This window comes from Magnolia sinica, chromosome 3 (genome assembly GCF_029962835.1).
Source record: "Magnolia sinica isolate HGM2019 chromosome 3, MsV1, whole genome shotgun sequence".
Lineage (NCBI taxonomy): Eukaryota > Viridiplantae > Streptophyta > Magnoliopsida > Magnoliales > Magnoliaceae > Magnolia > Magnolia sinica.
The window spans coordinates 128,372,124-128,394,090 of NC_080575.1; the positions used below are offsets into that span (position 1 = coordinate 128,372,124).

Consider the following 21,967-nt stretch of genomic DNA (forward strand, 5'->3'; position numbering starts at 1 on the left):
AGTATCACATCTAGAGTTGGGCACGGGACGACTTCACTAGGCTGACTTGACTCGTCCGATTCATTCAAACCCAACTCGGCCCAAACTGATTGAGTGAGCCGGTTTGAATAAGCTTTGTGCAATCCGAACTCAAATCAAGCCGAGTCTGATTTACCCAGTAACTCAACAACCCGAAACTCAATCCGATGAGACTTAGCTAACGTGTACGTGTGTTGAGAAAGAAAGAAGGAAATGGTACTACGAGGTTGATCTCATGGGAACTTTCCATGAGGTCAAGATGTGTGGGCCCCACCCTAATATATGTTGAACATCAACACCATGCATTTGATGGGTCCCATTTAGTTTATGTGATATGCCAAAAATCAGATGTGGACCATACCATCTAAAACTATATGAAGACATCCCTAAAACACATAAAAGCACTTGGTAGGGCCCACCTGAGTTTTGGAGGTGGCTGAAACTTGCTCTTACCCCTCATCCAAGTGGGACACACAACGGATGGGCTGGATTTGTGAACCACATCTCTTTGGGCCCAATAAATGATTATGAATGTTTTAATGGGAGGGTAACCCCTCTCAACTGTTTGTATGTAGTGTCCCACCCAAGTCATGAATTCACTTGATTAAAAAGCCTGTGGCCCACCATGAAATGGTGCATCTGACTGATGAAGTAGATGTTCGACACACATCACGGTCGGGCCCACACATCTCGACCTAATGAAAAGTTCTAATTATCTATAACCCTACCCGCACCCAACTCCAACCGGATCCCAAACTCTCTCTCTCCCTCCCTCATCCTCCTTCTCTTTGAAGCTCGACAGCCACCCACCACCTCCCTCCTCCTCCTCTCTCTCTCTCTCTCTCATCTTTCGATCCGACTTGGTGCCAACTCGACCCAACTCGGTACTTCTGACCGGGTTGGACTGTCCGGATCAGTCCAGGACAAACCCAGAGTTGGATTAGGTTAGGCATGCCGGACTTCGTACCGAGTCGGATCCAGTTCGGGCAAGGCCTATTTCAAAACTGGATCTAGTCGGGTCAACACTAACTCTGTCCGACTCGACTCGATGCCCAGCTCTAAATTCACATATAACCTGGGGTCGCTGTCGAGCCACCATATGAGTTCGGAGGTTTTTGTATTTTCACTTCATTCCTGTGTTAATAACCTTATAAACGGTTTGGATGGCAAATAAACATCAAGGTGGAGCCAGGAAGGTTTCAACGGTAGGTATTTCTTTCCCCAATTTTCCGTCTCGTGTGGCCCACTTTAGTTTTGGATCCACTTCGTTTTTGGTCGCTTTTCCTAAAATGAGCTCACCAAACGGATGAACGGAGTACATTTCCCAAAAACATGGTGGTGGCCCCACACAGCATCCTTGCGCAGGAACTTCCTGCGAAAGGCTTTCGCAGGAAATCCGCCTCCAAAACGGAGAAAGGAAGGAGGGAAGAAAGTAGAAAAGCGCCCTTCGCATTTGGTTGGAACGCAGTATCTGCGAAAATGTTTGCTTCCTATTCATTCCTAAGGAGATAAATACAATCAGGATTCCGTTGTCCGATGAAAACGATACAAGGGATTTGAATGTCCAAGACAGATTTCGCTATTGGTGCGTGCGGGCGTAGCACAACTCTGAGAAGTGCAGTTCTGCAGTAAGATGGCCTCTTTCAGATGGGTTCTTCAACTCCACAAAGATGTCCCGAGAGCCGCTCGTTTCTACTCGGAAGGCCTCGATTTCAGCGTCAACGTTTGTACCCTTAGGTGGGCTGAGCTTCAATCCGGTCCGTTGAAGCTGGCCCTTATGCAATCAAGCAGGTGCCTTCCCTTCTCTACTCGTTTTCTTTTTAATTTATTCTCTCTTATTCTTTCATTATCTGTGTTTGAGGAAGATAATCTATTTACATATGATTGAGAGAGAGAGATAGATGTGATTTCTGTTTGGAGGAATGATTTATCGTATATATGAACTGAACCCCATTTGGTACAGATTGGAATTTGAGATGGGTCTTTCATTTTCCTGAACTCACTCTCTTACTTTTGGTGCGTTTCGATTGTTAGCCGTTCTATGTTTTTTGTCGAAGATGTTTATTGGCATTTTTTTTTTTTTTTTTGGGGGGGGGGGGGGGTGGGGGTTGTTGTGTTGATTATTAACTTATTTGTAGTTTAATTTTCATTTAGCACCCTTAATCTTAGCACATGATTCTTTGCAGATAGTTCTGATTCCCACATCATTCCAATGCTTACTTTTAGCCTTGTAATTCTTGTAACTGCATTGAACACATCACATTGCTGAGTGAATTCATAATGATGCATTTCATATACCATGCAATATCTTCTGGCACAATGAATTTGCATTGGAATATATTAACATACAAGGATCTGAATACTGGTATTTGAAATGAACTCATTTTGTAGCGGCAACCAAATAGGGACAAGTCTGTGTTTGGATGCACAAGTAAATTAAATTTCCGGCAGCCAGTTTAAACAAGTGGAAATGACCAAGTTGTTGCAATCTCTTTTCCTAGTAATGATAATGAGGAAAGCAGTCGACCTTTCAACTCCAACTTGTAAGTAATGTAATCAATTTTGAACTCAGTCCTTTGATATTAGTGCTAAGGTTATGACAACTTCGTTGTTTCAACTTTGTTAGGTTAGTTGTCACAATTCAATTCGATAGTGCATCCAAATACAGAGAGCGTATTATGTGGTACGTTGCGATAAAGTTCCCATTTATTATGTGAAGAAGGATTACTTTGTATTGCTAGCTGGTTTAGTGTAAATAGGGTGCAACTAAATGATAACTAATAGGAAATTTCTCAACAAAAATGAAAAGTGCTACCTGTCAAGAAAAGGGAAAATTTGAAAAATATTGTCACAAGGTTGCATCATCTCTTGGGCTTTGGTGTTTAAAGAGTTTCGTGTTCATTAGTAGCTTAGGGTGGTCCTTGGAAGTGTTTATCGTTTACTTGCACTTTGCTGATGAATTCGGGTTCAGGATTGGGGAAGCATCAGTTAGAGCATATAAACATCTAAGAAGAGGGAGTGAGAGCGCAAGTTGAAGGAGGAGCGACACCTGGTTAGAAGGATCGTGTAATTAAGTCTGTCAATAGGAGTCAGCCTACCACTTATGCAAGGTGGCTTCTCCTTCTCCTCTTAGGATATCAAACTTAACTCCAACGGTAATTCTATTGGTAACTCATGCCCAACGCATGTGGCTTGTCGTTCATGGTGATGAGGGCATTGTGCGTCAAAGCTACACAAAGATTAGTGCTTTATGGACCATGATACACACACACACACACACACACACACACACACACATCTGATAGGACTCGGTATCTTGCGTTGATTTCAGCCAAAGATGATACAAAGATTGGCACTGTATGGACCATGATTTAAAAAAATTCATCCGATAGGACTTGGTATCTTGATGAGGCAAAGATTAGCGCTTTATGGACAATGATTTTTTTAAAATTTTTTTAAAATCATCTGATAGGACTCGGTATCTTGTGTTTACTTCAGTCAGAAAAGATACGAGTCACCAGACTGAAACTGGGCGGAAACCAATTGAAATAGAATGATACAAATTGATATGCGGTGAGTCACACTAGTTCCAGTCCCTTGGCGAGTCGCACTCTGTAACCACTGTTTAAATTTATGCTACAGACGGATGTTAAGGAGATTTTCTGTATTTTCTCAAGGCCTGTCATGACTTATGGGGATTCCTCTACATTGTGAGTTTTATAGGGGATTATTCATGGAGATCAACTAATTAGATTGAGGATTTTCGAGATTTTTCTTGCATCTTAAATTGTAGTTGGGATTTGAGGATAACCCTTCGACGTTATGTTGAGCATTCCTCATTTTCATCAATAATTTGTCTTACACTAAAATAATTATAACAGCACTGGTTAGGAGTGAGTTGATGCAAGTAGAGGGCTCTAAAAGGGCCAAGGGAAGACCTAAATTGACGTGGATAGAGGTAGTAAGAAAAGACTTGATGAGCTGTGTTCTAACTGAAGCTATGACCCTTGCTAGAGTGGAATGAAGGAACAGGATTTCTGGAGCCAACCCCAATTAATTGGGATAAGGCATATATGATGATGAATAAAATAATTATAACAAGGTCGAAATGATGTTTAAATTGGAGGATTCTCCGTGAAATTTGGGCTTGGATTCTTCAAATAGTGAAACTCTAGATGGTGCAGAGATGGACGCAAACAATATTCTATATCAAGCCATGTAACTAGCTAATTGGTCCTAATTTAAGATCTTGGGGCGATGTTTGGGAACATAACCGTGAAAACAAACTCAATTTCCAAGGATCCTCAGATTTCCATCCTTCGATTTAAAAAGTATTCCTTAATATCATGTTGATTGGTTGTTTTTGGTGCCTGCTTTGAGAAGGATGGGATTTGAAGAGAAATGAATAGGGTGGATTCCATAATGCATTTTCATGGGTTATTTCTCGATTTTGGTGAAATGGGGGGTTTTTTTTTTTTTTCCGGGTGCATGTTTTAGACAGGGAGATCCATTTCAGCCTTCTCTTCTCCATAGTGGTAGAACATTTAAGTCTGCCTATGAATTGGGTATCAGCCATTGGATTAATTAAACAGTTTAAGATTGGAAATTCCACACTTTCAGTTTATAGATGACAGTGTTTTGTTATTGGAGGTGTCGATGGAATAGGTCAATAATCTAAAAAGCATCCTTATATGTTTTGAAGTAGGATTGTGCCTTCGGTTGAAACTTAGAAAATGTGCTCTAACAGGGATGGTTGTAGAGAAATGAAAGTTTTTGACAAGCAGGATGGGGTGCAAGCATATGGAGCTTTCATGTACATATTTGGGGCCACCTGTTAGAGGCAAACCGAACACTGCCTATTTTTGGAATCCAATTATTGAAAGAACACCCAGTCAAGGGTTCGAGCATCCATAGGTTGTGAAATCTCACTATGGCATGAGTGCGTGGGGCGTGTGTGTGCGTGTATTAAAATAAAAAAATAAAATAAAAATTTGAAAGAACACAAAGAAAGTTAATATGAATCCAATTATTGAAAGAACACAAAGAAAGTTAGTAGGAATCCAATTATTGAAAGAACACAAAAGAAGTTAGCTAGATGAAAAAGGCCTTACCTTTTGTTTGTGGGAAGAATTACTCTCATTAAGGCCACACTCCCAAACTTTACGGTCTATTTCCTCTCTTGCGGCTGTAGCTTGCAAAATTGAGCGGCTTTAAAGGAATTTCTTATCAAAAGAGAGGAAAGAACTCGAATATTGTCTGTCTTCAGGAAACTAAAGTTCCTCAATTCTCTGATAGACTTTTGGCGTCGATTTGGAGAGATAAAGATGTCCGTCGTGTGACCCTGAATGCTGTGGGATCTTCGGGAGGAATTATCGTCACCTGGAAATCCTCCAATTGGGACTTGCAGTCCTCTTTCACTGGGGAATTCTCGGTTGCTGTTATTCTTCAAGATAAATCTTCTAACTTTTGCTGTAACATTGTTACTGTCTATGGTCCTAATGAAGACTCTTTCAGGCCTTCCTTTTGGAATGAACTGACTAATGCTAGACAGTCATTTCCAAGACCTTACTGTATTGTGGGAGACTTCAATGTCATTCGTTTCCCTGAGGAACATTCTTGCCCTAGGAGAACTTCCTCTCCTATGGAAGCTTTCTCTAACTGGATCCAAGCGCAGGAGCTCGTTGATCTGCCATTGTCTGGAGCCTCTTTCACATGGTCTAACGGTCGCAGATCACCTATTAAATCGAGATTAGATAGGTTTCTTCTATCTACTGAGTGGTTGGAGGTGTTCCTCTCGATTTGCCAGATTGCCCTCCCCAGAACAACATTTGATCATTGTCCTATCATGCTCTCTATGGAAGAAGTTAATTGGGGTCTAAGCCATTTAAATTTAATCCTGCTTGGCTCAAAATTGAAGGATTCCAGCATTAAGTCGTGGAGTGGTGGGGTTCGTTTTAGGTGGAAGGCTTTGCTGGTCATAGGCTGATGTGTAAACTTAGGCTCCTCAAAGATAAATTAAAAGGTTGGAGGGAGAAAGATCTCCTGGAAAGAGAGAAGGAATCAGAGGCCCTTTTCGAAGAATTGCAGCAGATCGATGTGTCTAGTGCCGGTGAAGTGATTCCGTTAGGAACTTTGTCTAGGTGGATTCAAATTATCCAGTCTTTATCGTCCAGAGCCTTGGAAGACGAAATATCATGGAAGGTTAAATCAGGAGTGAAGTGGTTAGCAGAGGGTGATAGAAATACTAAATACTTTCATAACATTGCTAATATGAAAGCTCGTGTCAAAGCCATCCGTAGCATCATAGTAGAGGGAAGACTGATCGAAGATAAAGGTGAGATCGCTGATTGTGCGATTGAACATTTTAGGACCATTCTCTCTTTTGAAGGATGGGCTAGACCTCGTCTCGACGGGATTGCCTTCTCAGCCATTGTAAGATCGGAGGCTGATCTGCTGGAGGCTCCATTCTCTGAAGAAGAAACTAAAGCTGCTATATTCGCTCTGACGGGAGACAAGTCTCCAGGTCCTGATGGATTTCCAATGATATTCTTTCAAGTTTTCTGGGAAACGATTAGATCAGACATCATGAACTTCCTTTTCGAGTTTCATGATAGGGGAAAACTATCGAAAAGTCTCAAAGCCTCCTTCGTTACTCTGATCCCCAAAGTTGCTGGTGCTTCATCTCTATCAGACTTCAGGCCTATTAGTCTCGTTGGAGGCCCTTAAAAAATTCTGGCTAAAATCCTGTCTATTAGACTGTTGTCAGTCATGGGGAAGCTTATTTCTAAATATCAGAATGCATTCATAAAGGGTAGGTAGATTATCGACGGTGCTTTGATTGCCAACGAATGCCTTCACTCTTGCCACAGGTCTGGAAAGTAATCCATCTTCTACAAGCTGGATATTGAAAAGGCGTACGATCATGTTGATTGGTTCTGCAATATATGCTACTTCGCTTGGGTTTTGGAGACAGATGGAGAAGATGGATCAAGTTGTGTGTGGAATCGACTCACTTTTCTATCCTCCTAAATGGTGTTCCCAAAGGCTTCTTTCTTGGCTCAAGAGGATTATGTTAAGGTGATCCCCTATCCCCTCTCCGCTTCCTCCTGATTGGAGAAACCCTATCTCAGATGATTCTTAGGGGGCAGAGTGCAGGTTTTTTCAAAGGCATATCGATACCTAGTGTGGTCACTCCTATAGTCCTATTTCCCATTGTTGTCAAATGCGATCGCATATGCGCATACTATGGATCGAATCGCATATGCCATGATGACATATGGGATCCTGGTAAGCATGCCATGGCATACTTTTATATGCGATAAATATGCGATCGCATATTTCCTAATAATCAGAGTGGAAGCAATTTTTTTATTTTTTATTTTTTCAATTTGGAGAACTTTTACCTATAAATTGGCACTCATATCCCCTCCATTTTCACTATTCTCTACTCCAAAGCTCTAAATCTATTACTCTCTCTCTTACTGTAATCTCTCTACAATTACTTCAAGTATGTTTATTTTTTGTATTTTATAAGTTGTGCTTACTTTTGTAAATTAAGTTGTAAGTTATAACTTGTAAGTTGTTTCAAGTTATCCATTTATCAGTAAAATTTCTTTGCTCGAAGTTTATAATAATTAGTTCTCTTTTAATGTAGCTTGATTGTTTTGTTAAAATTTATATAATATAATATAAGTAATTAAATATATAACTTAATGAAACACTCAAACTATAATGAAATAAGTAAAATAACTCAATCCAATCATGTGTACTAATTAGTCAAGTTTTTTCTTTTTTTTTTATAGATTTTTTTCATTTTTATTATTTTATAAAAAATATGCCATGGCATATGCGATTTGACAACATTGCTATTTCTCATATTCAATTTGCTGATGATACTCTCATCATGGTTGAAGTTGACTCTGAGTCCATTCATAACCTGCACACCACTTTAATATGCTTTGAGGCATGTTGGGCTTGAAAATCAACATGGCCAAATCCAAAGTATATAGGGTGAATGTGTTGGATCCGGATCTCTCTGCCTACAATGATATCCTTGGCTCCTCCGCGGCTTCCTTTCCCACGAGTTTCGTCGGTCTCCCTCTTGCAATAGGACCTCCTCCGATTATGATGTGGGAAAAAATTGTGGAAAAAATCCAAAAGAAACTTACAAGATGGAAATGTTGATATCTTTCAATTGGGGGCAGGATCACCCTCATAAAAGTTGCGCTGTCTAACCTTCCAGTTTACTTCATGTCCCTATATCGATGCCCGGCCTCAATCCTAAAACGTATTGATAATCTCAGACGAAACTTCCTTTGGTGTGGGAAGGACAATCATAAGAAATTTCATCTTATGGATTGGAAGGAGGTGTGTCGTCACTATCAGAATGGGGGTGCTAGTATAAAAAACCTAAATATTATGAATTCGGCTCTTTTAGGTAAGTGGTCCTAGAGGTTGGGTAAGGAATCAGAAGCATTGTGGAGCATCATCGTCAAAGGCAAATATGGTTTGTCTCCTGGTAGATGATGGACCAAGGACAATTCCGTCTGTAGGGCCTCATATGTATGGAGAGGAATTCTCCTTTTTAAAATGGCTGTCATTGATAATATAGGCTTTGATCCTAGAAATGGGTTGAAGGTTAGATTATGGGAAGATCATTGGTTGGGAGATCACACCCTGAGAGCTAGATTTCCTAATATCTACTGTATTGCAGCGGATAAAGACAGTATGATAGCTAGCTACTACTCTCAAACAGTTGCTGGGGGTATTTGGGAAATTAATTGTGTCAGAAATCTTCACGATCAGGAGGTTGAGAAATATGTGGATCTGCTTCATTGTTTATCTGATGTGGCCCTGGTTCAATCTTCCCCAGACAAGCTAATTTGGAAAAGAGATAAGTCTTGCACCTTTTCTGTCAAATCGTTATACTTTGTTCTTGTCCCCTCTCCTATCTCATCGATGCAGGCTTTTCCGTTCGTTTGGAAATATGCTGCCCCCCCTAAATTCATCTCCTTTGGATGGCTGACAGCTATGAACCGAATCCTTATGATCGATAATCTCAGGAAGAGAGGGATGCAGCTTGTTAACATTTGTCTCTGCTGCATGAGAAGTGAGGAGTCTATGGATCACTTGTTCGTCCAATGCCCCTTTATTAATCAGATTTGGTGGGATTTTTTGTCTAGATTCAACATCTTCGGTTGCTTCCCGGACTCTACTTCGTCTTTGCTAGCAGCTTGGCATGGTTTTAATATGGGTAAAGTCAAAACCCGTATATGGAGAATGGCTATTTGGTGGGCGGTTTGGAAGGAAAGGAATGAAAGATGCTTTAACGACTCTCAGTCCACGGCTAAATCAGTGGGGTCATTTGCTAAAAAATTGATTTTCGAATGGGTGGTTAATGTATTGGGGTTAAAAGATTATAATCTTTCTTTCTTAGATCTGTAGGTTGCTCGGTTCTACTATCTCAGCAGTCTTGTGTTTTTTGTTCCTTTTCTCTTTAATATATTATCGACCAAGTTCCATCTAGTTAATTGGAATAAGGTTCAAAAACCTGTAAGGGAGGGTCTTCTCGAGATTGGGAATGTGAGAGAAAAGGCATTGGGCATTGTTGGGGAAGTGGTAGTGGAGACTCGGGGAAGAGCCAAAGGCATTATAGAGGGACATCATAGTAGAAGAGTATATGACTCGTTGGTGGTAGGATGGTTTCCAGGCTCGTTGTTTGGTAGAAGAGTATGCCCCAATTATCATTCTCATCGTCGGTGGTAGGATGGTTTCCAGACATATTAGCAAGGCAGAGAAGTGACAAGAGAATGAGAATGAGGGCATACCAAACATCATAGGGAAGTAGTTTGAAAAGGGCATATGGTTTCTAGTTTTAGTTTTTTTCCTTTTTTTTTTTTTTTTTTTTTTTGAGAGGTAGCAACACTGTACTAGAAAGCTCGTGAAAGCGAGAAAAGAATACAATCAAAAGCTAGCACCCAGAGAAAGGACAGCTGAAACTAAAAAAAAAAAAAAAAACTAAACATTTCCCACCCAATCAGATAGAAGACAATCAAATTTACTTATAACCTCACCCACTCCTTCCTGCCGATTACGAAAACACCGCCCATTCCTTGCCCCCCAAATGACCCAAAACACTGCCATAATAAGCATCCTCCAAGAGACCTTGTCCCTCCCTCCAACTCCTACACCCGTGCCATGCCCATACCAATGAGTTTACAGATTGAGGCATGACCCAAGCCATATGGTTTCTAGTTCTTAAAGCCAACATAATTTGATCTAGAAGGACGCTTGGTTAGATGATGAACCTTTAGTGGCATCTTCCCAGGAATTATGACCTAGCTATTGACATTTTATTTTATTTTGAATGATGCAAAGATTCAAGATTGCATCGAGGTCGGGGGGGGGGGGGAGCTATTGTGTGGAATATCAGGATGAGGATAAAGATTTTCAATGGGTAATTGGTCTTTTCACTAATCTTCTAAGAAAGTTGCAAGACAAGGATATCAATCTTCATCAATGGCAAGGAAGTACGGAGTTTTGGTCTGCTAATGGCATCTTCTTGGACAAGTACTTTTTTCTTGGTGTTGACGGCAAGGGGATGGTACAGGTCCACCATGTGCTTGGGTGTGGAAAGCCCCTATCCCCTAAGGTCAAAGCGTTTGGCAAATGTGATTCTTACTCTATATAATCTAAAGAAACAGAGGATGGTCTTTCCCAATATGTGCGTCATGTGTAGGATTGGCGAAGACTTGGTCAGTCGGGTTCGTTGACCTGAACGGAAGTTGCAGCCCTACTGGTGGTGCATCGATGATTAGTTTTCCTTCTAATGGTCAGTCTATCATCTGTTATTCCTTGCCTTTCTCATGTCATTGTAGATGTGGCTGGAAAACGTAGAAGTAGAAGGGAATGGTGGCAAAAAAAATTTTATGAAGTAATTGTAAAGTACTTTCCAAAAACTACAATTCCTTTGGGGTCAACAACAATATAATGTGATAGTTTAGCTTAGACTACTCAAATGGTTGTATCATTGGTTTTCTTCTGAAAACTGCCAAGAAAAGGGCATATTGATGATATTAAAGGCGACTGTTTGAAACTAGATATATTGGTGAGGAAGATTTTTGCAGTTTCAAAATTGACAACTGGTTCAAAGATTATGATGGTGATGATGAGCTGTGTGGTACCAACAAAAGAATAATGCAAGTAAGAAAAGACAAGATGGGTGGCTACACTAGCTTTTATGGCTTTCCTGACCTTGAAACTGATTGTTGGCATCACTACCAGTGCCAAAGGCTTAGGTAGACGAGATATAATCACATAGTATATTTATGATTTTCGTTAATGAAAAACAGTATTTTTTTTTTCTATAATTTGTTTTTGTCGGTCTGTTTAGTCTGTCCTTTTTCTTCCTACTTTGAAATTTTTGAAAAAATGCTAATTGTGTTTTTAAATTTTATAATGCTAATTGTATTTCATTCAAGAAAACAGTAATTGAAATTGTCTGCAGGCCATTGTTCAAGTCAGAACTCTTTGTAGTTTGTAGCTAGCTTTCTGGCTTATATAATGTATTTTTAGAGGTTTGATAAACTTTCACACACCTGTACATGGAACCATGCCATCCTGGCATATGGCGGACATCTGAGCAATGCATAAGTTTGGCCCCACTGCGGATGATGTGGCCTGTAAAACAGGTCGATCAACTCATCAGGTGGGCTATGAACCCAAACAATGGACGGTTTAAACAAATTGCCAATGGCCCACGTTTTGCATACACATCTTACCTGCCTGATTATCTTTGACCACGGCAGCTATGGGCCCACCTAACGCACACAACTTAGAGGCCCCGCACGTACTAGGATGGCTTTCTCTACTTTTCAATTTTAATTTCCATGCATTGAGTTTCTTCATAAAAATATTTCTCTGTTTTAGTTGGGATGTTTCTATAGGCTACAGAAGTAACTCCATTTCCATGACCTCATGAAACTGCCCACATTTAAACTAGTACGTCAGTAGAGAATAGAGATGAAGACTGTCACCTTTGGAGAAAAGCATAAATTAGATTTAAGAGTGTAAGACTGTCAATGCTTTGCTATTTATCTAGTTTGGTTTTAGAGCTCTGGTAGAAATTAACAGGAAACTTCTCTGTTGCACACAAAGTTTGCATGTGTATGGGCTTATCCAAGCCATTAATATGGCAGGCCCATCATGGATGGACCATGCCCCCAAATCTCCCAATTTGGAAGATCCTAGCCATCCAACATTTGGCCCTCCTCTCCTTGAATGTGGATCTTCTTCTTCTCGAATCATGCATTCCCATGCCAACAAACAGAAGCCTAGACATCCAGTCTCCCAAATTGGAAGATCTTAGCTTTACAATCTTTGGCTCCTTTTCCCTTGAATGTGGATCTTCTCCTTCTTAAATCACACATTCCCACGCCAACAAACAAAAGGGCTAGAGTTGTCTGATTGAGAAGAGTTTCTGAGCTTGGTCCATTGATGATGGAAGACACAGGTTCACTGATCTGGATCACCAAACCATGGGTCCCACATTTACAAACTCTGTGCACAGCATGAAGTTCCCTGTTAATCACTAACGGAGAACTTGGACTCTTGGATTTAATGTCGCTAGGTGTTAACCAGATCATTCAATGCTTATTCATGGTCCACTGGTTCATTTCAATGGAAACACAAGTCAACGAACTTTGGAAAATACTTCATGAGACTTTTGAGATGAACATTTAGGTAGCTTGGCATACTGCCAAAAATTGCAGTTGGCGGGGCTTCTGTCCTGGATGCTGTCTGCATGGAATTTGGTCAGAGTGTGACAATGGATTGAAATCTGACTTTGCAATCCAGATTTTGATTCCATCAAAGATCTGCATTTGAGCTCTTCAGGTTTTGCCCAAATTCATGGTTCAGAAAGCTCGGAGCCAGCAGCAATAAATTTTCTCCATGATATATGCTTGAAATATCATCCGAAATCGATATGTATCCATTTTGGTGCTGACCAATATGGCTGAGTTTCACCAATGACCTTTTGATTCACTTGTTTAAAGCCCATATTTGAGAAATGTTGATTAACATGCTTCATTACATTTGGTGGGGTTTTTTTCACTGTTTTCGTCCAAAAATTGGACATATTGTCAGGGACGTATCGGCATCAGTCATTGATTACATGACACCTGATATGGCGATTTTACCCTTAGGTGGGCACCAAAAAGACCCTTGTATCAATATCTGAAGTTTTGACTTTGGAAATGATTAAACTCAAATGCTAATTCCGGCGTGGCAGTGACATTGTCATGCAGAAAGGGTACTCTTCGCTCCTATCTTTCACAGTGACTGACATTAATAGCACTGTAACGAAGCTAATGGAGTTAGGTGCCGAGCTGGATGGTTCCATCAAACATGAAGTTCATGGAAAGGTAGGCCATTTCTCATCAGCATCTCTTCAATAAATATCCATCATTGCCACCTACCAAAAATGATAGCTGATGCTCTAGATGGCTCGAACAAGCTTGCAGGTTGCAGCCATCCGTTGCCTCGATGGGCACATGTTGGGTCTCTACGAACCTGCATGAAAACACCCCAAGACATGCACAGAGACAATTGGCCGGCTTTAATTAAAAGCATCAGAACGTGGGTTGGAACAGAACTTTCAGAATTCCACTGCAGTTGGGTGGGTTCCATTCTCCCACACAAGGGGCCGCATATGAGAATTCCACTTATCAAATGATCCCAACCATCCTACCCAATGGACTTGGCCCGGTTAGTTGTGGACTTCTTTTCCCATCTTTATTTTACCCGTCCTTTTTTCCCCTCTATCAGGCCATTAGGATAATCCACTTGGTATCATTCATGTGGCCCATTTAAGCTAGTTGTCTCTTGATAGATGTCTGAGATTACGTACCAATGTGGCTATTTAAAACTGGCCCATTAAGTTTCTATGTGAAAGTAGTGTCTGGTGTCATTTAAGGATTTTACTGAAAAGAATGTCAACTGAAGAAGAAAAACTAATGTTTGGTCGATCCTAGCCTTCAATGGGGCATTTAGATGAAAATCAGTAACAGCTCTCATTCGGTGGGAAAAGATCTGTTATCAGATGGTTGAAGTAGTCCAATCAAAGTGGTTCTTGGTTAGGCCCAAATTCCTCGTTGGGATAATCATGCATGTGCCACAAGTATGTTACACAATGGGGAGGGCTGAAAACACTGGAGATGGTTTATCTGCTCCAATCAGCCATTAAAATTGGAGATGAATTACATGCAATCCTCCCATTTGCACCGTTACCATCTTGTGAGGCCCACATCTGATCAATGGAGAGATACTTGTGAGAAACTGACCAAGCTGCCATAATTTGAAGTGTTCCAAACTCCATGTCAGCTAACTATTTGAAAACTGCTCTGAGTTTGGGACTAGCCAGTTTTCAACAGATGGGCTTGTTCGACCTTTTGCCTACTAACAAAATTCTCTTGATGGTCACATGGAGTTTACTTCTGGAGTTGTATGATATTCATATGCAGGCACTCAGAAATTGTACACCTAGCATATGTTAACTCGAATAAAACTGATTTAATTGTGGAGCCCTTGTTTGGACAATCCTAACCTCTGATTTTTGGGCACTTGTTTGTGGAAATAGGATCGTTGAATATTTTCATTTTTAGCGGGCCAATACATGTCCACCAATCTGATACTCAGATTGTCTACTAAGCTTAATTTTTTGTTGATGATACATCAACATTTGCTACCATAAAATTTTGGACAGTTTATTTTCACTTGTATGGCACCTCCGCACAAAGTAATTTCGTGTGTGCGTATGATCCATCACTCTGCCAGAGCATTAAGGTTTTTTTTTTTTTTTTTTTTCTTTAGTTGTGATGTTTGTCACAAAAGCCCATCTCGTGAGAGGTGGTGGCACGCAGGTTAGAGATCCAGGTTATTCACTGAAAATAATGTTGGTCTGCAGACCAGGCAGGTCAAGCTTGGGCGGTTATAAAATAAATAAATAAAAATCCAACGGTCTAAATTCAACAAGCATATGCAGCTCGCTTGATGAATCAACTACTCTGATCTTTGTAATGTGGCATCTTCATAGCGCGCACTACCTAATGAATGGCTCAGATCTCTGACATGTATGCTGTCCCTTTGGATCTCTCATACACGTGTTCCGGTTGGCTAGTCTGATTGACGATCTTGAAATAAAGAATCACACAAATGCACACGAATGCACGAACGTAAAATTGTTCGTGCCGGCCTACTTAAAATTTTGATTAGGCCTGGCCATTGACAGCCCTACTTCCAAATCTCTCTCTCTCTCTCTCTCTCTCTCTCTCTCTCTCGGTAGGGCCTCTGCAGGGCTCACATTGATGTATGTATTAGTCCATGCTGTGCATCCATTTTAAGGAATGACCCCAAATAGGAGCCAGGTCCAAGGCTGAAGTGGGCCACACCACAAGAAGCAGCCGTGATAATGACATCACTGTTAAAACCTTCCTAAGACCCACTGTAATGTTTATTTGCCATCCAAACTGTTCATAATGTCATGGACCTAGATGAAGGGAAAACACAAATATTATCTTGATTAAAAACTTTTGTGCCCGCACCCCCCCCCTGTTGTGTGGTCCACCTGAGCTTCGGATCTGTATTGTTTTTGGGATCATAAGCCTAACCTGATCCAGAAAAATAGATGGACGGTATGGATGCACCAAAATTGGACCAGGCTTGGATGTATTATATTTGCCCTACTCCTAAACTTGGACCTTGGGTCCTACCTAATGGATAGGACCGATTTTTATTTTTATCATCACATCATCATGGTGGGGTCCACTTAACTCACATTTTATATAGCACTGGAAGAACATGGTTGGCAGCACATGGGCAACAGTTTTAAGCAGGTGAATAACCATTTACCCATGGGTAAGTAACTTGTCCAATAATCCTATTGGAGGGACTTGTAAAGCAATCTGCTGCCACTTTTAACCCATTAAACTCTATTAACCAATGAAAGAATCCCTCTCTAACCTTTTGACACTTTTGTATTTATGACTAATATTTTTAACTGTACCTTTTTGAGTCGACGCAGTACAATTCTCAAAATTTTGTCACGTGAATCGCTAACCGTGCCACTATTGGACCAAAATAACGTACAACACTTGTTTTATGCGCAGTTACCATGTGAAATCACCGGGGTTATATTGACGCGGGAAGGACGTGAGGTTGAGCACTGATTCCTCACAAAGTCTTCTCAAATCCACAAGGAAAAGAACAAGAAAATAGAAAATAAATTCTATAAAATTCAAAATTAATTGATAAATGAAATAAATGAGTTGACAACCCTTTAAATAGGGATACTAAGTAATGGAAGAAATTTCAAAACCAAACTACAACTAAAACTCTTAGAATTCACAACTTACTATAAATAGTAAACTTACTATTTATACACCATTGTGATGTCTAACCAATGCAAAAGGTTTTTGGCCAAAAAAATTAAGTGTACTATTTAGCTTCACCATGTTGTTCTCTAAATTATTCTAAGCACTTCTCATGTTGGGCGCACTTTTCATCTCTGAAATAGTAAGTCTATCTCTAAAATCTAGCTTGCGCAACCCAGTGTAGTGGGGTTGGGTGGCCAAAGTAGCTCAATCTATACCAAAATCATATATTTTACGTTCAATAACTAATTCTGGTTTGTGAGGTATGTCTATTTTAAGTTCTAACAGCCCGGATCATCTCTGTCTCCAATCAAGCCTTTTCTGGTCCATCCTACCCATGAAATTATTCGTGACCCACTGTACATCATAAATCAATCCTTTTTATTTATTTATTTATTTTTAAGTACTCAAATCAACCATGATATACCACCACTGACTTGGATGGTGACAACTCAAATCAGCTATGGCCCACATCCTGATCCATAGCTCAAGCGGTAGACTGAGTGAAAGATACCTTCCCTAGTGGGGGTGGCTAACAATGAAGTGTGAACTGACAGTGGGGTGTACTAACAAGATAACAATAAAAATAAAATAATAATAATAATAATAAATAAATCAGCTATGGCCCACCTAACTTACCAGAGCATGAACTAGGTGAGAAAGCCATCCGCAGGCAATCCGCAAGAAAGCAATAACTTTTGTTTCTTAAAGATGGTACACTACATCAATCATGATATTGGGGAGGGCCCTTGTATTACAAGGGTGGAAAAAGACTCAGTTCAAAATGCTCTCACCCGTAGAAAGAGAAGACAAGAGAGAGAGAATGAAAAGGTCGGTGACATGGTTTTAAGACTCCTTGAGTGGGCCTGACCTGCTCAGTTCCGAGTCACCCATATTTTAAGTGCTGACTTGTGACGACACATCAAACTACACCAGGCCCTAGTCAACCTGGACGAGTCGTGGCCGGTGGCTTACCCCACTGCAAGACAGCATGCTGTAGCATATCATTTCCCATGTACCGATGGGCTAATTAGAACACTTCTGATATATATATATATATATATATATATATATATATATATAGGGAAAAGGTACTATGTGACTCGACCTCACAAGACTGTCCCATGAGGTCGAGTTGTGTGGGCCCCACCGTGATGCGTTTTGAACATCTACCCCATCAGTCAGATGCACCATTCCATCGTGGGCCTAGGTCAGTGCCGAGTCGACTTGCAACTGGGCCACACCACATACAGAAGTGGGGAGGGGCCGTGCACCATTAAAACATTCATAATCATTTTTTGGGCCCACCGAGATGTGGTTTGCAAATCCAGCCCATCCATTATGTGTGTCCCACTTGGATGAGGGTTCAGACCAAGTTTTAGCAGCATTCAAGACTCATGTAAGCCCCACCAAGTGCTTTTATATGTTTTTGGCATGTCTTCACATGATTTCAGATGGTATGGCCCACCTGAGTTGCGCATACGGCTGATTTTTGGGATATCCCATAATTTAGAGGGGACCTATCAAATGCACAGTGTTGATGGTCGACACACATCAAAGTGGGGCCCACACAGCTCGACCTCATGAGAGCTTATTGTGAAGTCGAGCGCATAGTACCTTTTCCCATATATATATATATATATATATATATATATATATATATATATATATATATATATATATATATAGAAATGGTCTCCTGCGCACAAGGCCGCATGGATATTTTATGCGAGCTTTTCATATGAGTTGTTAGATTATACTCACGGCTGGGATTCAGCATCTGTGAGAACGAGAGAGCCTCCAAAATAGTGACTCGCGGCGATACTTTCGTACTCTCATGGGATTGCACGTTGTACGGCTCAAAAACTATTGGATGGTGCTCTTTGGTTTGATCATGATGTACCTATTTTATCCATGCGGTTCATCTAATTTTTCAGATCATTTTCAATCATGAGCCCCAAAACAAAGTAGATTCAAATCTCAAATGGACCTCACCATAGGAAAACAGTTGTGATTGAACACCCATCGTCAAAAACTTCCTAGGGCCCACTATAATGTTTATTTGCAATCCAACCTGTTCGTTAGGTCACACAGACATGGATGATGAGAAAATAAAAATATCCAATTCATCCAAATTAAACTTGTGGCCCTCAAAAAGTTTTTGATAGTGGGCCAATGATTCTCATCGTTAAAACATTCGTAGGGCCGACTCTAACGTTTGCTTTCCATCCAATCTGTTCATCAGGTCACACAGACCTGGATGAAGAGAAGAAAAAATATCATTCTAAGTAGATTCTTTTGGGACTACCGTAAATGTATGTGGCTTATCCATGCCATCCATTTGTTTTTTCATCTCATTTCAAGGGTTGAGCCCAAAATTGAAGCATATTCAAAGCTCAAGTGGACCATACCACAGGAAACAATGGAAATAATGATTTCCACCGTTGAAACTTTTCTTGCGCCCACAATAATATTTACTTGTCATCCAACCTGTTCATAAGATCACACAGATATGGATGAAGAGAAAAATACAAATATTAGCTTGATACATAACTTCTATGTCCCCCAAGTATTTTTCAATGGTATTCTTTTAATTTGCACTGTTTCTGTGATGTGGTCCACTTGAGGTTTAGACATACTTTATTTTTGGTCTCAAGCCCTAAAATTATCTGTTAAAATAGTTGTACGAAGTGGATAGAGCACATAGATCACAGTGGGCCCCACTGCAGGCAACGACAATGATGGTGGAGCGGTTGGTGTGATCCAACTACTTTTATTCAAATGCGAATAAATGTTGCATGCGTTCATGCTTCATGTGGTGTGGTCCACTTGAGCATCAGATGTGCCTCATTTTTGGGCTCATGCACTAAAATAATCTATCCAAAAATATGGATGGGGTGGATAAAACATATAGATCACAGTGGGCCCCAAAGAGGCACCACTAGAACCGTCCGTTTCTAGCTGCATCCGGTGAAATCAAATTGCATACTGAGTTACAGAGTAGGCTTTTATCATGTTGAGCAAAACTATGTTGGGCCCACCATCAATGTGTTTGGTTTATCCACGCTGTCCATCCATTTTTCCAGTTCATTTTATGGGTTGAACTCAAAATTGAAGCATATCTAAAGCTCAAGTGGAGCACACCACAGGAAACAATGTAAATTGAATGTTCGCTTTGAAAACTTCTTCTGGGCAGATAAGTTTTGGCTCAAGCCGATATTTAAGTTCATCCATGTCTGTGTAATCTTATCTAGTAAATTGGATGAACGAAGTGGATAAAATAGGTAAATTATAGTGGGCCCGACAGAGTTTACTCAGTACGGTAAGCCTACTTGGTTACTCACTACGAAATGAGCTTCCGTCCTGATGAGGGTGGTACCCATGCATCTAGGGGACACGGATTGCCTTTTGAGGCGGCGTCACCAGATGACTACTACAGGGTACTCTGGCCTCACCATGATGTACGTGTTTAATCCATGCCGTCCATTCATTTTGAATGTTTATTTTAATGCATAACCTAAAAACGAGGTATATCCAAATCTCAAATGGACCACACCACAAGAAACAATGGTGATTCAACACTCACTGTTAAAAACTTCTTTAAGGGCCACAAGTTTTGGATAAAATTGATTTTTTTTTTCCTCATCATCCAAGACTTTGTGACCTAACGAACAGATTGGATGGAAAATAAACCCTAGAATGGACCCTAGGAAGTTTTTAACGATGGGTGTTTAATTAGCACCATTTTCCTATGGTGTGGTCCATTTGAGATTTGGATCTACCTTTTTTTTATACTAATGTTCAAAAATAATCTGAAAAATTAGATGAATGGCATGGATAAAACAAATACATCATGATCGGCCCATAAAGTACCATCCAATAGTTACCTAATTCCTTATATCATGCCATTCCTGTGAGCGCGAGAGTCTCGGCGCGAGTCATAATTTTCGAGACTCTCTTATTCTCAATGCCGTTGAATCTCAGCCCTGGTTGTAATCCGAGAGCTCACATGAATGCTCGCATGAAAGCTCCGTGCGGCCTTGAGCGCAGGAGACCGGGACTCTCTCCCTATATATATATATATATATCATTTCAAATTATAAAAAGGGTGATTTTCAAGCGTGTAGAGCTCCTTTGCACTGTTTAAAAAATGGTGATGACTCTTCAACAGTTCATGTAGCAATGTTATCTTTCAATCTTGATTGTGAAAAAACCAAAAAAAAAATAAAATAACATCTTTTAGTGTAACCAGAACCACGTATATTAGGTAAAAAGTTACCTTAAATGCATAACCACAATAGTTTTTTTCACTACAGGTAGCATACACAGAGGAAGGAAAACCCATTAAAAATATAAATTCATAAACACAAGAAAAAAAAAAACACCATCTTTCAATTTGATTTTTCTAGAAGGGAAATAATTTATCTAAAGCTAAGGCTAGAAAGAAAAGTATCTAAAACCACAATCCTACATTTATATTTATAAATATCTATATGGGAGAAATCTAGATTAGAGACTAATTCCCGCATCTCTTATATTATGATAGTAATGAGATGTATTAAATTGTCATACTCCTTTTTAATAAAAAGAAATCAATCTACACAATCCAATTAAGTGGATTCAAGGGTTGTTTGATAAAACTTATTTTCAATACTTCTCTTATTTTCAATACTGATAGGATTCAAATCGTTTGGAAAATTATAATTATTAAGTGCTTTAATTATTTTTTACTAAAAATATAGGACTATTTTTCAACTCTCACCTTTCACTCAATACCAGGTGCTGAATGTTGAATGCTAAAAGTGGTGGTACATTAGAATTTCTTTTCACTTTTGACTAAAATTCTTAAATCGAAATTACAATTCAACACTTTTAAGTTAAAAACACTTAACTTAATTTTTAGAACTTATTTTTTAGTTTATTAAATGGCACTTGAATGTGAGACCTTTAAAAGACTATAATCCTCTTTAAGGGATGGCATTGTACTAAATTCATAAGTGAACCAGAAATAATTTGTCTCGATCTTTAATCACTTGTCTTGTATGGTTGATTTGATTATACCCAATCAGGTGCACTTGATTCCATATGTTCATGCACAAATCCCAATGTAGTAATCATGATGCAAACTTATCTATTTTTTATAAAATCTGTATCTATTTCATTTGCAGCTACTATTATATATTGATACCGATTTCTATTATCTTTATTACATCCTCTACTCTGGTTGACCATTTCCTTCTTAACATTCAATGTATTCCTTTGAATGTCGGTTCGACATCAAGTGATGGATTTTCCAACCTTCAATTTCAGGTGGAAATTGTTCGTGAGGTTTTTCCACCTCGGGAACAATATCCCAACTGGCTTTTACATGTCCCAACAAGAGAGCAATCAACGAGTTATCAGTATATCAAAACTAACGAAGGTGAAGTATGCTTTCTTGAACCTCCATCATTAAAGAAAGATTGGATTGGTGTAAATATATGTTCATCATCTACTTTTGATATCCAACAAATTTTATC

The 21,967-nt window shown here is 39.7% G+C and overlaps 1 protein-coding gene across 2 annotated transcripts; it reads left to right on the top strand.

Moving 5' to 3' along the window:
- Positions 1-780: 780 nt before the first annotated feature.
- LOC131241275 (uncharacterized) lies at positions 781-13,991 on the top strand. 2 transcript variants are annotated; one of them, XM_058240040.1, is made up of 3 exons: positions 781-1,809; positions 13,310-13,442; positions 13,535-13,991. In XM_058240040.1, the coding sequence occupies exons 1-3, from the start codon at positions 1,652-1,654 to the stop codon at positions 13,751-13,753; spliced, it is 510 nt and encodes a 169-aa protein (XP_058096023.1). In that variant the 5' UTR covers positions 781-1,651; the 3' UTR covers positions 13,754-13,991. The 2 variants fall into 2 exon arrangements, with proteins under 2 accessions (XP_058096023.1, XP_058096024.1); XM_058240041.1 differs by having other exon boundaries at positions 13,542-13,991.
- Positions 13,992-21,967: the final 7,976 nt, after the last annotated feature.

Coding starts and splice junctions, on each gene's coding strand:
- LOC131241275 (XM_058240040.1), top strand. CDS start 1,652: ATGGCCTCTTTCAGATGGGTTCTTCAACTCCACAAAGATGTCCCGAGA. Junction 1,810..13,309: donor GCCCTTATGCAATCAAGCAG/GTGCCTTCCCTT, acceptor CCGGCGTGGCAG/TGACATTGTCATGCAGAAAG. Junction 13,443..13,534: donor AACATGAAGTTCATGGAAAG/GTAGGCCATTTC, acceptor GGCTCGAACAAG/CTTGCAGGTTGCAGCCATCC.